The sequence below is a fragment of the Lepisosteus oculatus genome, chromosome 2 (assembly GCF_040954835.1).
Source record: "Lepisosteus oculatus isolate fLepOcu1 chromosome 2, fLepOcu1.hap2, whole genome shotgun sequence".
NCBI lineage: Eukaryota > Metazoa > Chordata > Actinopteri > Semionotiformes > Lepisosteidae > Lepisosteus > Lepisosteus oculatus.
In genome coordinates this window covers 41,944,928-41,961,840 of record NC_090697.1, presented here as the reverse complement: position 1 = coordinate 41,961,840, position 16,913 = coordinate 41,944,928, and the positions used below count along the sequence as shown (strand labels likewise).

General features: G+C 34.8%; 1 protein-coding gene across 3 annotated transcripts in view; it reads left to right on the top strand.

The window, feature by feature from the left end:
• The window catches only part of pak5 (p21 protein (Cdc42/Rac)-activated kinase 5), a 130,748-nt gene that overhangs the window by 55,601 nt on the left and 58,234 nt on the right, over nucleotides 1-16,913 (top strand). For 2 of the 3 annotated variants that reach the window (XM_015351350.2, XM_069178669.1), the window contains exons 2-3: nucleotides 1,018-1,241; nucleotides 6,639-6,683. In XM_015351350.2, coding sequence (XP_015206836.2) covers nucleotides 1,038-1,241; nucleotides 6,639-6,683 — 249 coding nt within the window. In that variant the 5' untranslated portion in view covers nucleotides 1,018-1,037. The remainder of the gene's footprint in view (nucleotides 1-1,017; nucleotides 1,242-6,638; nucleotides 6,684-16,913) is intronic. The other variant, XM_069178670.1, reaches the window with a different exon arrangement.

The following is a 16,913-nucleotide window of genomic DNA, read 5'->3' as shown; positions in this document are numbered from 1 at the left end:
GCTGACCTACTATTACATTGGAGAGCTGGCTTTGAAGACTGATTTAGCTTATCAGTCCTGGGTGCCAATAGTCTGTGTTCAGGAGGTGTTTGATCTTGTATTTCAATTCAGTCTTGTTCAACTGTATGGTAAATAATAAAAATATGTCATAACTACAACTAAAGTTTTTTTTAAAAAAAAGCACATTAACTTTTATATTAAGAGTGTTGTAAATACTTCTGGGATGGTAGCATCCTGTAGTTTGCTGCCGTTAGAATTCAGATTTTGTGGTATTCCAATAAAGTGAGTACATAATAAAGTAGTCTATCTTGAATTTTATTTCTCTCAAATTTAGTATTGGACACACAGAGCTTTATTGATTATGAGTATACACTGAAATCAGTTAACTGAGCAGTCTCAAAGCTCTTTGAGACCATATTCTTCAGAGAAATAGAAAACATCTTGAAATAACATAATGACTTTTGAAGTATTGTGTTTGCCCCAGCTTTTCAGTTTCTTTCACATTTTAGAAAAAAAAATAACAACGAAATGAAGTGAAATATTTCTTATCTTCAATTTGACAGTTTTACTGGATCTTGTTTAGAAGATAAGAAATGTATATTTTAAAAATTACGAATTGTGTCTTTTAAAAAATGTGTGCTCAATGTTTTATCTTTCCTCTTTCTATGTATATTATACTATGCACAATGCTGGATTATACCTTTATAGACATAGAATTAGGATATTATGTGAACAAATATTTTTGTCATTTCATTTAGTATGTTTGTCACTGTTGAAAAACATTATCTTTAGGAATTGATTTCCCAGAACCTAAATTATGTTTTCAAACTTATGAACATAACTCTGCTAAATGTATATCATCCTGTAATACCTTAAATAATGTGAAGTAAATTTACTTTAGTTATGGTTACTATTGTGCAGATTACAATAAACTAAACATTTATTGTAATAAATTTGTTTCACTTCAGGCTATAGGCCAGCTAAGCTTAAATTCTCCCATTGTTCCCTGTCTTGCAGTTTTGTCAGGACTTTCCAATATGTTTGGAAAAAAGAAGAAAAAATTGGAGATCTCTGCCCCATCCAACTTCGAGCACCGGGTTCACACTGGTTTTGACCACCGAGAGCAGAAATTCACAGGCCTTCCCCAGCAATGGCAAAGCTTGTTGGCAGACACTGCCAATAGACCCAAACCAATGGTGGACCCTTCGTACATCACACCCATTCAGCTTGCTCCTATGAAGGTATGATGATGTCCATTTTATTGGGTTTATTACCTGTTTTGTATTTGCTCTCTCCTAAAATATTTTATTTGTAGATTTGTTATTCATATATACTGCGGAGATATGTATGAACATACTGTATTAAATAGTGCCTGATTTTTTCACATTTTGTTGTCAGAGTTAGGTTTGATGGATTTTTTCCTTTTATCTATACACCATACTCCACACATTTAAGGTTATTTTTTTGGGGAAAAAATTATTAAGGTCAGCATGTTGGCACGTTAGTTAGCATTGCTGCCTTGTACCACTGGGACCCTGGGTCCAGTTCCTGGGATGCTCTATACTTAAAGTTTGTATGTTCTCTCCGTGTTCACGAGTGTGTTCTGGATGCTCCTCCCACAGTCCAAAAACATTCTAGTAGGTTAGTTGGTTTCTGGGAAATTTCACCCTGGAGTTTGTGGTTTTTGTGTGTGTCCAGACCTGTCCAGGGTTGCCAGTCCAACGCAGGGACTGGAAAGCGCCTATTGCTTGGCTCAGGCTCAAGCCCAAGCCTAGCTCTTGCTCCCCTGTGACCCTGCATTACATAAAGCAGTTAGAAAACTAATGGATGGATGGAAAAATACTAAAAATACAAAACTGAAATATCATAATTTGGATAAGTATCCATCCCACTGAGTTTATATTTGATGGGAGCATCTTTAACAGCAAGCAGTGGGTCACTAGGATAGGTCTCTACAAAATTTGCACACCCTAGACTTAAGAGTATTTGACCATTCTTCTTCACAAGTTTTGAAACTTTTTTTGAAAACAAACTTTTCAAGATTTTTCTTCCTTTGCTTTTTATATAGTATGTAGATTTTAGTGTGTGCTTTGGATCATGCTGAAAGGTAAGCCTCCATCCTAGTTTTAGCTTTTTGGAGAGGGCAGCAGGTTTTCCTTAATTACTTTTCTAGACATTGTGCCTTTTCATTTTCTTTTCTATCCTGACAAGTCCCTGCCAATGAAAAACATCCCAGTAACATGATTCTGCCACCACTATGCTTCACAATTGGGAAGGTGTTTTTTTGGATTATGTGTTAAGGTGGGTTTGTGCCAAACCTATTGTTGTGCAAGGAAGCCAAACCGTTGCATTTAGTGTCATCAGACCACATAAATTGTTTTATTTGCAGTGTCACTCAAATGCTTTGTTTCTGCTTTTTCAGTAATGGCTTCCTTCTCAACATCCCTTATTAAAAGAACAAAGCCTGCCTTGTATGCCTGATTTGTGGTGTGCCTGGGATATTGTTTTCTCTTGCACACTTGGCTATAAAAGCCAATAGCTTTCAAAGTTACCATTGGTAGCTTACTTCTTGCTTGATCAGGTGGTTTGGAGGAATGACCTGATCTAGCAGGTTCTTGGTGATGCCATACACTTTCCACTTCAAAATAATTATTTTAAATGTACTGTAATTTTTCATATCCATTCTCTGATCTGGCCATTTCCACACATTTGTTGTGGTGTTCTTTTGAAAGCTCCTTGGTGCTTATGATTGAGGCACACCACTGAAATGCACAACTCAGCACAGGAAGCCTACAGGAACTTCTGAATTTATACTGAAATCATGTAAGGCACTAAAGTTTAACGTAGGTTGAGGCCAGTTAAAATACATTCCAAGCTATAAGGCAACAAAAAGTTTAAAGGAGCTGTGGACATTCTAAAGGCTCTACTGTATATTTTGTATACTAATTCTGCAATAAACTTTTTAGGAAGATCTAATGGTTGTACCATGCAGAGGTTGTGTCAACTTTACGTAGCGATTCACTTACGTCATATTACGTCAGTTAATATGGTGTGTGGTTTTGAAGGTGATCTGATCTTATTGAGGATTACGATCACAAGGGGGATTGTCCAATTTCCAGCCAAGCTATTTCAGTATTTTTTTAACTAATGTGCTAAATATAATAATAATAATAATAATAATAATAATAATAATAATAATAATAATAATAAAAATAAAAATAATAATACACTTTGTTTCATATAGAGCCTTTGAAGGTGGCTTCTCAAAGCGCTTTACAGAATGACAACAACAATAAATGAAAAGAATACACAAGATAAAACACAATTACAATATACAGGGGAGACTACGAATGGTGGTACTAAGAAAAGCAGAGGGGTGAAGAATGGAACCAGTTAAGTAAAGGCTTTTCTAAAGAAGGTTTTGAATCTGAAGGAGTTTTACGAAGGTAACTTTCTGATATGTTTGGGCAGAGAGTTCCAGAGCTTGGGGGCATAACAGGAGAAGGCCCTGTCACCCATACAATGTAGACGGGCTTGGGGGACAGTAAGGAGAGGAGAACTAGAAGAGCGATGGTTGCGAGGTGGGGAGTAGGGCGATAATAGTTCAGACAGGTGCTGAAGTGCCAAGCCATGCAGAGCCATATAGGTGAGCATGAGGATTTTAAAGTCCACACGGAATTTGACAGGAAGCCAGTACAAGGACTCCAGAATAGGAGTAATTTGATCATTTGCACTAGCCCTGGTCAGGATTCTGGCTGCTGAATTTTGGACATACTGTAGCTTGTTCAAAGTAGATTTAGGTACCCCAGCGAGTAGAGCACTACAGTAGTCGATTCGAGAGAACACAAATTTGTTGATTAGCATTTCTGCCACAGTTAGTGATAGCATAGGGTGTAGTCTAGCAATATTTCTGAGGTGCAAAAAAGATGTTTTGACAGTATGCTGCAAATGTGGGTTGAAAGGTAAGCCAGAATCTTTGTAGAATGTGTAATGAATTCATGATTGCGTTTAAATACATTCCAAGCTATAAGGCAACAAAAAGTTTAAAGGAGCTGTGGACATTCTATATTTTGTATACTAATTGTGCAATAAACGTTTTAGGAAGATCTAATGGTTGTACCATGCAGAGGTTGTGTCAACGTTACTTAGCGATTCACTGAAACACAATTTGACCAGGTGTCTACGCTTTTGATGCCTGTTTTTGACCATACCTTATCCGTATTATTCAGTTCATGAATTATGGACATTAAAGTTCCTATCTAATACTTGAAAGCACACATCTAACTTTAAAGCACTGGAACTGTGCTGTTACTCTTTTTTTAAAGTTATTTGTTTTTTAATTCTTAATTTTAGTGACAATCTTTTAAAACATTACATATTAAAAGAGTGAAATCACACTGTGGCTTGTAATACTGTATACACATACTACTATATATTATTTGCTATCTATGTTGCATTTAACATGTGTCCACTTACCTTGCAAAATCCTTGGTACTGTATCCCATTTTGTTAGATTAGAAATTGATGAATACACATTTTCTAAAACTTAATATTTTATTAAAAACCTAAATGCTCAGACTGAAGGCTTCTGATGGTAAGATACGTTACAGTAAATGTCAGCAAAAACTAAAAAAAAAAAGAAATATGTTACATGCGTTTTCAGACGTGAACTCAATATTCGATGAAAGCACCTCTGGCAGAAGTTACAGACACGTCTATTGGGTAACTCTCTACTAGTCTTATGTAGGCAGTTTCTGAATTCCTTCCAATTCTTAATGATTGACTTCACCATGCTCAAAGACATATCAAGGAACTTTGAAATGTTTTTGTTCAGTTTTGCTGATACGTGCCTTTATACTTTATTCCTGAGTTATTTTGAAAGCTTGATCTACACGGATAACTCTTTGCTTGAAACACACTAACTGAGGGACCATAAAGAATCAGATGGTTTTATATTTAAAATTTTAAAATTAAAATAACATGAGGCCACTGTTCTCTTTGTGTGGCTCATTAAGGCAGTTTTGTGCACCCGCATTAATTTAGGTCTGAATACTTATGCAATCACACTTTTTCTATATTTCTTTCATATTAATTATCAATTTATTGATTACTTTTGTGTCTTACTTTTAATGTGTGGAGTGAGTTGTGTATATAACAGGTATTAGTTTCCACTTCAAAATGTCATGACTGCAAGACTTTAAACAACAAAATGTGAAAACTGTGCAAGGGTCTGAATACATTAGCAAGGCACTATAAACTTAGCAAAACTGAGATAAAGGTATACAGTATCTAAGGAAATATAACAAAATAAATATGTACTGTATTTTGTTAGATATTTGTTTATATAAATCACTGTATATAGAGGGGAAAATACTTTTAAACAAGCTGTAAGGTGAAGATGTGCAAATCCATTCCTTTTCAGATTATATTATTAGGAGCTGTAATTTGTACTGGTGTTATCTAGAGGTTACCAGCCCTGGTTGTGGGGGATCCTTATGTCTTATGGTCTTTTCTCCAGGAGAAAGTGACCTTTTTCTTTTAACTTTCTCTTTGGGGTCATTTTCTATCGGTTGTTTAAACTTCAAATGTGATTTGTTATTGGTATCACCTTGTACCAATTTTTGAGTATTAGTTTTAAATTGATTTTATTTTAGATTTAAATTTTTGAGTTTCTTCCATCATTCATGTGTGTTACTTGAAATGTAGCCAATTGGATGTCCACAGAAGGAAAATAATGCTCATTGTGGAAATATTGACACAGTAATACTTTATTCAAATTTAGACAGGATTACACTCACACTTCTCAATACAAATGACCAATTTTATATTTATGAGACATAAACCTACTGTATGACTATGGCTCAAATGTCATAGTGTGACTCAATGTGGCTCAAAGGGTTTTTCAGGAGCAAAAGGAAGAAGCCAGAAAAACTGACACCCCCAAACACACGACAAAGTGCCCTTGATGACAAAGATGGCTAGGGTATTGAGACAATAGTATTTCATGGGGCCTACTGTGTTTTTAAACAGAATGATAAGTTTTAGCTGTGCAGTCTTTCAGTAACAGCTATGATAATCTACAGTACAACTCTGCTCCTGCTCCAACATCTTCATTCCAAACATAGACATCAGTCCTAACAAGAATTACATTCTGTTTCTATCATTTTTTATGAGGGTATAACAGCTTGAGCTTCAGAACTTGAATTTACTAAAAAAACAAACTACACCACACTTCAGAATTTTAACATTTCTGACCATTTTGTTTTTCTTAAACAAAATCTACTGATTGTGAGGAAAGAAAATAGCATCATTCTGAAATAACAGTGATAACAGCTGGTTTGTATCACATTATGCAACTGTAACAATTGAGTTTATGTAGCTGTAACACCTCCAGTGTTTAACATTGCCAACTACTTTAAGGAGCTGTTACTCCACTTTGTTGTAATTATAATAATGAAAACAGACTTTTTATACTTACAGTATCTCCTGAGCATATGGCTAAAAACTGTTTAATATGCTAAATAAAGCAAGACTGAGGCTGTTGCAAATTGACAGAAGAGCGAAGTAACAGTATTGTACCACAGGAGATATCTTTGAAGAGGGAAAACAAGGAAATAATTATCTTGCTCTCTTCGCAGATATCTCCCAAGAAAGTCCCGTCAGCTGAAACATCATTGCGAAAAGTATGCTTTTTATTACCCTTTTCTTACATACATAAATGCACATGCAATATAAACTGCCTGACACCTTTGTTAAACATGGTATACACTAAAGTATTTTGCATTTCTTCTACTTTGTCCTTCTGATGTTGTGGTTTGGAAAGTCAAGTGAAGTTCAGTACCATACAGTAGGTGTATTCTAGATCAAGCTTCCACCATTAGCTCAAAACTGTCTCCTAATAAAAAAACACTCAAAACAGGGAGGCATGCAATCAATGGGTCTTTGCTAATCTGTGAAACTAAGTTAATTACAAACATCATCCATAGCTTCATCTCCCAAATACTATGCTCTAGATAAGAAAATGATAATGGAAAATGCATTATTGAAGTTTTCATACTGTATGATTACATTTTATTTCAAATCACCCAATTTTTAAAGTTCTGTATTGTCCTGTATCTCATGTCTATACCTACTGTATAAAGTGGAGCTCTAAGTACGCTCTAAGCATAAAGCAAAGTGTGATTCTTGATGCTCTGTAAATTAGGAGGATTATTAAAGAATGTGTGTACTGTAAATACAATATCTGGAGAGGGAGCTATTTTTTTTGGGGGGGTGGGGGCGGGTTCTATTTAAAGTGACCTTGATGTAAAGTATTCATTTGACTTTGAAAAAACAAAAGTACAGTTTAAGCTTTCCAATATTATTTGGCCTGAAATATTGCTTAACAAATTTGTTTTGTGGTGGTCATAGTCACAGGTGGCTTTTTTGGTTCTGTTTTGTTCACATATTTAAATTATTACATTTATGTGTGTACTTTTCTCATTTCTTGTGTACCTTCTGAAACTTCAAATGTGCGAGTGCTCTCTTATACAGTACACTGATAGAAAAAGGTTATCAGAAAGTTTAAATTCAAAATAAAGCTTTGTTTACTACTCTCTGAAATACCCCCCCCCCCATTTAATTGTTATCATGACAGGGATAATTAAAGCCATATGACTATTTTTGTATCACTAACCTGCCTCCAGCTCTTATTCGATCACCAGTCACAAAGGAATTCGATTTTTATTCTTCATGCTTGCAGTTTCTTACTGTGGCACCCCCAAGGGAACAGGACAATGTACACAACAGTGCTGCTTTACTTAGCAACTGATACTGTATATAATCACTTTTATTAATATCTACATTATTGTTGTAGAATGCTTTAAACTTAAATCAGTACAGGTATTTGTAGAGAAAATATACACGGTGCAGCTGTAAGGGAACTCATAACTGCTAAAGATTATATGCTAACTTTGTATTGGTATTGTCTTGTATGCTTTTTGAAGAAACAATGCTGAATGCTGGAATTACCTTAGAACATTAAAGCAAAGCTGTAATTGAATCATTTACAAATTTCAAAGATAATAACCATGTATATTTTATTACTAGTGAAAGAACATTTACGTTTGCAGTGTCACATTGCTGCAAGGACTCCTGATTTATTGTTAATTCTTTTCTCTTTTCCTGATTACAACAAAAGATGGAGCTTGTGTATTGAAATACTGTATATAGGATATCCTTTTGACAGCAATGTGGCTGACATGAAACTTACCAAATTTCCATTAAATGGCGAAATAAGAACTGCATGGTATTCAATGACCTCAGCTGTATATCAGAAGCAGTGTGCGAAACTGAAACTTGCATCATGAGATCCCTAGACCGAAATCATTGAGTGTTATCAAAGTAACAGATACATTGATATACTGTATTACTCACCTGCTGTGGCATTCACATAAAAAGTGGAGAGCATTAACAGAGGATACAAACCTTCAATATTACATTCCAACTGGCACTTTAGTATCTTCCGACTGGCACTTTAGTATGAGAATTTTTTTTTTGGCAAAAGAAACAAAATATGTAACTAATTTGGTTTGTTTTTAAAATCAAAGATCGACGTTTTCAGTCTCAGAAGTTTATATGAATGTCTAAAATATATGCTTTCATATTTGGAAAAACAAACTTCTTTTAGGTTCAGAGTAAGGTTGATGGAAATGTACATCTGCAGGAGACTTTCTGCAACTAAATGATAAATAGATCGATCGTTCTGTGGATATCTCATCTTACTCATCTCACCCCTTCATTCCCCACCCCACGGCTATATTTGCTTTAGCAAATTTTTAATGTACTGGAAGGCCTAGCCAGAATAACAGATAACAACCCAAGCACAATTCAGACAATACGTTGTAAATTTTGTTATTTTAACATCAGGGTCTCAATTGAGGAATCATAGGAGTCCAAGGATAATCATGACAGTGGTAATCTGAAGGCTGGTTTTAAGAGGCATGATGTGTCAGCAAATTAGGCAGTCATCTCTTGAATTTTACAAGGCCTGATTACTGTTACCAACAAAAATGCAGCATTCAGCAGCAGCCTTGCTGTACTGAGCCTCGAGTTGCCAATCTTAGATGGGAAGATGTGATAGTGTGGAATCAAATATCATGCTATATTTGGATGCTACAGTATTTTGTGTTTTCATAGGGAGATGTAATGGAATTGCTGATTGAACTGATGTATTTTTATGGGATTATGGAGGGCTTTTTGTCAGACGTCAACAAAATGTGCATGTACAGTACATACAGTATGCCAACATGTCAAATGTTCTCAACATTACCTGCATTACCAAATAATTCCCTAAACAAGCCTGTTGCTTGAAATGACTCCATTGACCGCTTCAGGGAATAATCATCTCTCGGTCATTGCTGTCTTTTACAGTATAGCCTGTATTACAGTTCATAGGCATTATGCCTCATTCTCATTTCTGACAATTTATAGTTTGTAAAAGATAACACAATTAGCAAATTTAACATTCTCTATCGGTTATGTTACTGAATCCCCAAAGTGCAAAGCAGCATTGGTCAGTGATCTGGTATGCATGCAGCTGAGGAAACTTGAGAATAAAATGTACAGTACTGACCCAGTCACTCTGCCTGAGCAGCTGCACTGAGGGATGCGGCTGTTTCAGAGAGTGAATTATGATCAGGCAGAAAGCGTGAGGAAACTGGGAGCAGGTGCAGTATGTCATGGATATTAAGAAGGAGGAGGAAGAACCCAGCAGTTTATCAGTGCAGCTGTGGGATATGAAAGGGACAACTGAAACTTGCACAGAGGTGCGTTATTTATTTTTTTACTTGTGCGTCTTCTTACAGTGGTAAGATGGTATAAACCAAAATAAACAAAAAACATTGTCACTTTTCCAAAGTGAACATAATCAGTCCATTATTTGTTAAGAATGATACAGCAGTTTACTGGAGAGAAGATATTTCACCATGCAACATCGTTGATAAACATTGTATGATTCTTTATAAGTCTTTTGAGTAAAAACAGTAGGCAGGTTGAAAGTCTAATTAATTTAAGAATGTTGTGTTAGAACACCGACAGATATGCATGTATGCGTGTAATGGTTGTGAAATGTGAAAACAATCTATTCTTTTGACTGAATAGATCATTTGATTTGGGCTCTCATCAATTTGTTTAGGTTCTTTGTCTCTAGTAAATGTGTATTTTTTTTTCTGTTTGAATTTAGGTTTGGACTTGAAAATAACAGATTGAAATACAGTATGGTTTCTAGTCATCTGATCTTTACTAGTTACCTCAAAAATAAACAATTTGTCAATATATGCAAATTGGTTGTTTTGGGAGTATAAATATATTTATTGGTTTGTAAATGGTGTGCAGTATCATTTTTAATGACTGTGCTGTTAATCATGTTACTCGACTAAAGACAGTCATTTAATCTATTTTAGAGTCATATCCTTCTCAGTGGTTTTCTGTTCAAAGCATTGCATTATACAGTATATTTACAGATTAAGGACATTTATGGAAAGAATAAAATGTCTTATTCACTGGACCTTGCTAGCATTTTGACATGATGTGTACATTTCTCTGGCTTTCCTAGACTCCAGGCCATCTAAATGTATGCTTTATTTTTTCTACCAAGTAATTCTCTGTAATATACTCAGGCTAAACATATTTCATCAATGCATTATCCCTGTGTCACAGCTGACTTTATATTTTACTTAATTTAAAGCCTTAGTTTGGCAAATTATATGACACATTATGTTTTAAAGGCTTTGAAGCAGGCCTGTCCATTGTCCCCCAGTGGTGATTTTTATAAATGCATCATCTCTTACACTGCATTCATGTATTCTTCTGAAATTAGATTGTATATTGTAGGACAATGCAGCTTTTACAAAAATATTTGTGTTATTTCAACTGGACCTTTATAGCAGTTTGTAACCTTCAGTGAAAGCAAATATCTTAAAGTAATTTGAATACAGAACACGTTAATCGGTTTAATGTTAAAAGGGCCTTGGTTAACCGACACTGCAAAGAGAGATTATCGGATTGAAATTAAGGTGGTGGTTTAAACCACACGTGCTTATTATTTTAAATATTTGAAAAGGTCAACTTCTCTCTACTTGGTTGACCAACAATCCATTTTTGTAATCCTAAATCTGGGTAATATAGCACTATGAACATAAGTAGTTCAGGTGGGTAGCTGCGTCACCATGTGTAGGCTGCAAAGGAACAAGTAATAGGTTTATTCTGATGCTGAAAAAAAGAAGAAATAAAACACAATGTTTTGGCCATGGAGCCTTCTTCAGATGTGAGCTCACACCTGAAGAAGGCTCCATGGCCGAAACGTTGTGTTTTCTTTCTTCTTTTTTTCAGCATGGAATAAACCTATTACTTGTTACTATGAACATAAGCCAAGGAGGTTCAATTTAAAATGCATGCTTTATTGTTAAGGAGACCTAAAAGTATTAAATATCTGCCAAGAAACACTAACGTTATGCTTTGGACACCAAGGAAGAGGCTTGTGTCCCATATAGGAGAGTGTGTCATTTAGTCTCTATGATAGAAAATTAAAGTTAATGGTTATTAACATATTCCTTTTCATTCTATGCATCACAATTGTAGAAAATGTTAAAAATTGCACAACATGAAAGAAAGCTTTTTCACACCCTGGTGAAATCCAGATTCATATTGATATTTGTAATTAAGTTTATTTTAGAATATTGTAAAGAATAGTGTATCATGGAACTCCTGGAAACTGTCAAATGTATTTCTGTTAAATAAAAAATATTTTTAGTAGACATCCATAAAAATGATGATAATATCAAAAAGGAAAACAAACTGAAAAGATATAATTTTTCAACTTGTCTTGTTGATACAACAAATCCTAATGAATTTTTTTTCAGGTGTTTCTGAGGTGTCTTGGCTTACATGTACAGTACACAACATGTCATCTGATGTTTATCTGTGATGTGATGTGTGTCAAATTGTCTGAGCTCTTGGCAGTTTCTTTTTTTAAATAAACATTGAAAGTGCAACATTTGCTTGTACTGTTTTGGTACTGGAAGCGAAAACACACAGATGGTACAAAGCAGCCTGTAAACAATAGGTCATACAGTAATTTCAGGGATTTTCTATGTAAAAGAACCACAGACCGTAAAAGCTATGTTTAGTTTTAATACTTTTGTTTTTGTTTAAGGAAATGGACAGAGAATTGTCAACCCCTCATATTTTTAGATTCTAATTAACCATTAACATTAGAATCGAGAGAAAGAAAGTTACAGCATCAGAGAATTTAGAAAATGATATTACACTGCCATCTAGTGATAGATGCGTTGCCCTCATTTAGTGTATTCCTTTGTCTTCGGTGGTTCAAATTATTTTAAGGACATATTCAGTCTTTGATGTAAAATCTTTGTCTTTATCTCAGTCTTTGTCTTTTCTGCAGTTTTTTGTATTCCCACAACAAAGAATTCTTTATGTAGATGGTTTTCCAAACAGCTATTCATCACCAAATTGCTTGTGTCGAGTTTGAGACTTTCTTCACATTTGTCAGCACTTCCTTGATTCATACAATTCTTTCCACAATATGTGGACATTCTTTTGTATTTTTCACCAGTCTTCACTTCTGACCGTAAAAAAAACAACTTACAGTTGAAGCAATTCCATTTTTGCAATTCACTAGAAGTTCCTGAATCATAGCCTCTATCATAGCCTCCTGAATCATAGCCTCTATGGGCATTGTTAATTTTCCTTTTCAGGATTCAGAATGGCCAGGCAGTAATCTCAATTCCTCCCAGATAAATCAGTTAAAATGTCTGCTAAATATTGCAACACTTTTGTAAATACAAATAATATAGTATAAATCAGTATAAAGCAAACCTATAAAGATTGGATCTAATATTACAACTGCAATGAAGCCCAGAAAAGCAGAAAAAGTAGCAATGAAGCAAAAGATTTTTGTGAAAATAGTGGATTTATTTTAATGTTAAAAATATTGCAAGCTGTCTATAACATCAAAGTTATTTGTCTTTTGGGATCCACCTGCACATTTAGTTGTTATTATCCTAGGATTTTAGCAATCCAGTAATTGACAACATGTTTAGCATTTTCAGAATCCGGAACATACAAAAAAGGTGTACATGTAGTCACTGATTTTTTTTTTATTTTGCTTCGTTTACAGTGTTTTTATTTTTAATTTTAACAATGTTAAAAATAAACCTAGAAGTGCATTTAAAATAAAGATCAGGCAGCACTTTGTTAACCAAAGGATTAAGAGAGTATAGAACATGTTACCCAGCCATGTTGTTTAAGCCGGTACCCTGGCTTCTTTCAAGAAAAAGTCAAGATGAAATCATTAGATCGCTTAATTACTAACTACCAAACAGATTTTATGGACTAAATGCCCTCCTTTTATTTTTACAATTTCAGACATTAACTGTTCCACAACTATCTGTTCTCCTGATAGATTAGAGTCTTTCAGTGTTTCATCTAGCCTGGATCAGAAAACATGGACAATTGCTCTGTAAGTGTTCTTCTTGAAGTTGAACAATTATTTTTTTCTCAGTTTGCACTGTCTTTGTAAGGGGATATTTCTGATGTCTTTAGACATTTGTGTTATTTGTGCAAGATTGAGGAATAAGAGAGGTAATCGACACCCAACTAATTAGCTACTGTATTTAAAGTAGAAAACAATCATATTTAACCTCTTTACAATCTAAGTTAATTCTCCAATGAAATACATATGTACCTACTGTACATTATAAATAACATTTCAACAGTAGTTATTTTATTTGGCTGCAATTTATAGTTTTATTTATTTTGTTTTCACTTGAAGTTGTCTGTTATAAATACTGTACTTTACTGAGAGTTCAGCCAGAGGGCAAACAACACTTCTCTTAAAACTAAAGAATTAAATACTTATTAATAAAACATTTAAAAAATGGAAAAGTGGCATTGCTGTTGAGTGATTTGCATAACACTAGAGCATTTAATTAAACCTAGAGCAATTCTATTTTGCATGTTTCTAAATAGTAATGAAGTACAGTTTTTGCTGTTAGTGAGTGTTCATTGTATTGCATATGGAGGCTGAAAAAGCTTTTGGTGATTCATGTACCCTAGAGCTGCTCAGAATCCACCCTCCCAGGTCAGATTTAGCTGGAACAGCTGCTCGGCCTTGTTTGGCTATTGAAAGATGAACAAGCACATTTAATGCTCAATGCAATGCATAAGATAAAAGTGAACATCAGAGCTTGCTGTTAAGTGAGCACAATGGCGGTCAGTTTAGAGAAATTGTTTCATACAAGAGGATAAGGCAAATGGTACTGAATGTTGAAAGGGAAGGAAACAAAACAGATACAGAGGTGCAATACAGTACAATAAAAAGCAAATTAATTCTTTTGAGAGTTTGCATAAAAGAAGAACAAACCAGGCAGACCTTATTCCAAGGTCCACAGTGCTATAATTCTTTTTCAGTTGCGTCAGTTTTATTGTTTCATTGTCATAAGATACAGGTACTGTAAAATGTCTGTTTGAAATTAATGTTGTTAACTAAACTACATAAAGTATGAATTTTACTTTTCACAAATTTTAATTTCCTTAGTCCTTCGGTAGAGTAGAGTAGTAGAGTAGTTTATTGCCATATGTACATGTACAGTACGTTGAAATTCTTAATCGCACTGAACTATCTGGACATACACTGTAGAACAGACAACACCACACAATGTAGACAACAGGAACAATAAATACATAGGAGTGAGAAAAAAAACAACCCAAAAAACATGGTAAACCATGCAAAAAGTATGTAGTGCAGATGTGTATTGAGGCACTGCAGTGGGATTGAAGCTGTTTTTGAGTCCAGTGGTCCTTGCTTTAATATTGCAGTACCGCTTGCCAAAGTACAGGGGGGATAACAGTTTGATGGGTCATGAATGATGGATTGGGCATTATTGTGATAGTGGATGGTGTAAATCTCACCAATTCATGGTAAATCATATCCAGTAATCCTCTGTGCTTTTGCCACAACCCTTTCTAGCGCATCTCTGACATGCATTGTAGTATTGCTGTACCACACAGTGATGCCACCAGTGAGGACACATTCTATGGTGCTGCAGCAAAAGTTCATGAGGTACTTCTTCCCCATACCACATTTCTTTAAGCACCATAGAAAGTGCAAGCACTGTTGTGCCTTTTTCAGACTGGCTACAGTTTTGTGAGACCAAGCCAAGTCAGTACCTTTTCGGTACCATAAATATTAAGAATTAATACAGGATTAGAGCAGTGGTAATGAAATCTTTTGCTAGTACCTTTTGTCTGACCAAAACCATAGTTTGAAAAGTGCTATCAGTATGAAAAACTAGTTCATGTTTTAGATTAATAGAACATTAGCCTAAAACAGTGACTTTTAGCAAATATCTGAGGGTGTTTTGATCAGATATTACGATTTTGCTTTAGAATGTAATGACACTTTCCAATTAGAAAAAAAATGTACACACTGTTGTGTGATGTTTTCATCAGTGATATCTCTTCTATGATTTACCACGCTTTTTTCATCCTAGCATGTAATAGTTCTGGTATTATAGTAAATTCAATTTCATTTAAGATACAGAGTCCAGTACTTATGGTGCATTGTATCTTAGTCTAATATAAGCATTCTCCTGCCTCCCAAGGAACCAGTCAGCATTTATGATATTGAGTCCTTTTGCTCTTTTTTGTTTTGTGGTTAAGTATGCGACTAAAGGTGTACTGCTGCACTGTATTCTGGGGCATAAAATCTTTGCAAGTGGAAGCTTAAATATTCTTTGAGAGAAGTCTATGCCTGGATTTTGATCTGCCCTGCTCAGCCTGTTACTACAACTTACCCCCAACGGGAGTTAGCAGTTAGAAAATAGGATGAAAAATTGATGCCAAAAAGCAAAGCTTTTTAACATCTGTCATGCAAATAAAAGAAAAACACATACTGTATAAGGTTTCTGCATCACAGAAATTCTCTCTTTTGTTAGCAAACTTAACAGTTCTTCACACATATTATACCATTATGGCACATTTACAGGTTTATTTTATTTTTGTTTTGTAAGTTAATAATCATACAAAGGCATAGCTGGATATTTTTCTCAAAGTAGGGGAATGACAAAATTGGTGGTCGACATTTTCTGTTAGAAAAAGACTTCAGTTTCATTAGGCAGTGATGGTCATAATCCCTGACATTTACATTGCTGTTTAGGTATTTGACATATCCACTCAGAACTAATAAAAATAAAAGTGTATAAGCAGTTTGCATTTTGTCTTTACTTTTTCATATTTCATTTTCCCAAATAAGTTAGATCCATACGTCCATACTGTATGTCATACCACTTCCAGTTCAGGGTCGAGGGGGAGCCAGAACCTATACACCATGGATGGGATGTCAGTCCATTGCAGAGTGCACACACACACTCACACCAGGGTCAATTTTCCCAGAAGTCAATTAATCTAGCAGTATATCTGTTGTCTAAGAGAGGAAACAGGTGCACCCGGAGGAACCCTACACAAACCTGGGGAGAACATATACTGTAAACGCCATACAGATAGGAGAAATTGAAATTTGCATCTGCAAACCCCATAATTGAAATCATGGTCCTACAGTAGCTAGTCCTAGTCCTAGTCCTAGCAATGCTAACTGCTGCATCACCAGGAAGTCAGATAAATAATTATTTTTCTATATATCTGATTGTGTGAAATGGTAATGGAAATTAGCTTTCTCTCACTGTCTCGGTTTCTCAGATGAGATGCATATAAAGTACATTAAAAAATTACACTTATATACAATACAGTACTTCCATTTAATTTCTTTTCATGTTGAGTCATCATTTCACTGGTTATTGTTCCAAGAATTTTAGATGGGATGGCAAAAACAAAAACAGTACCAAAGTAGAACAATG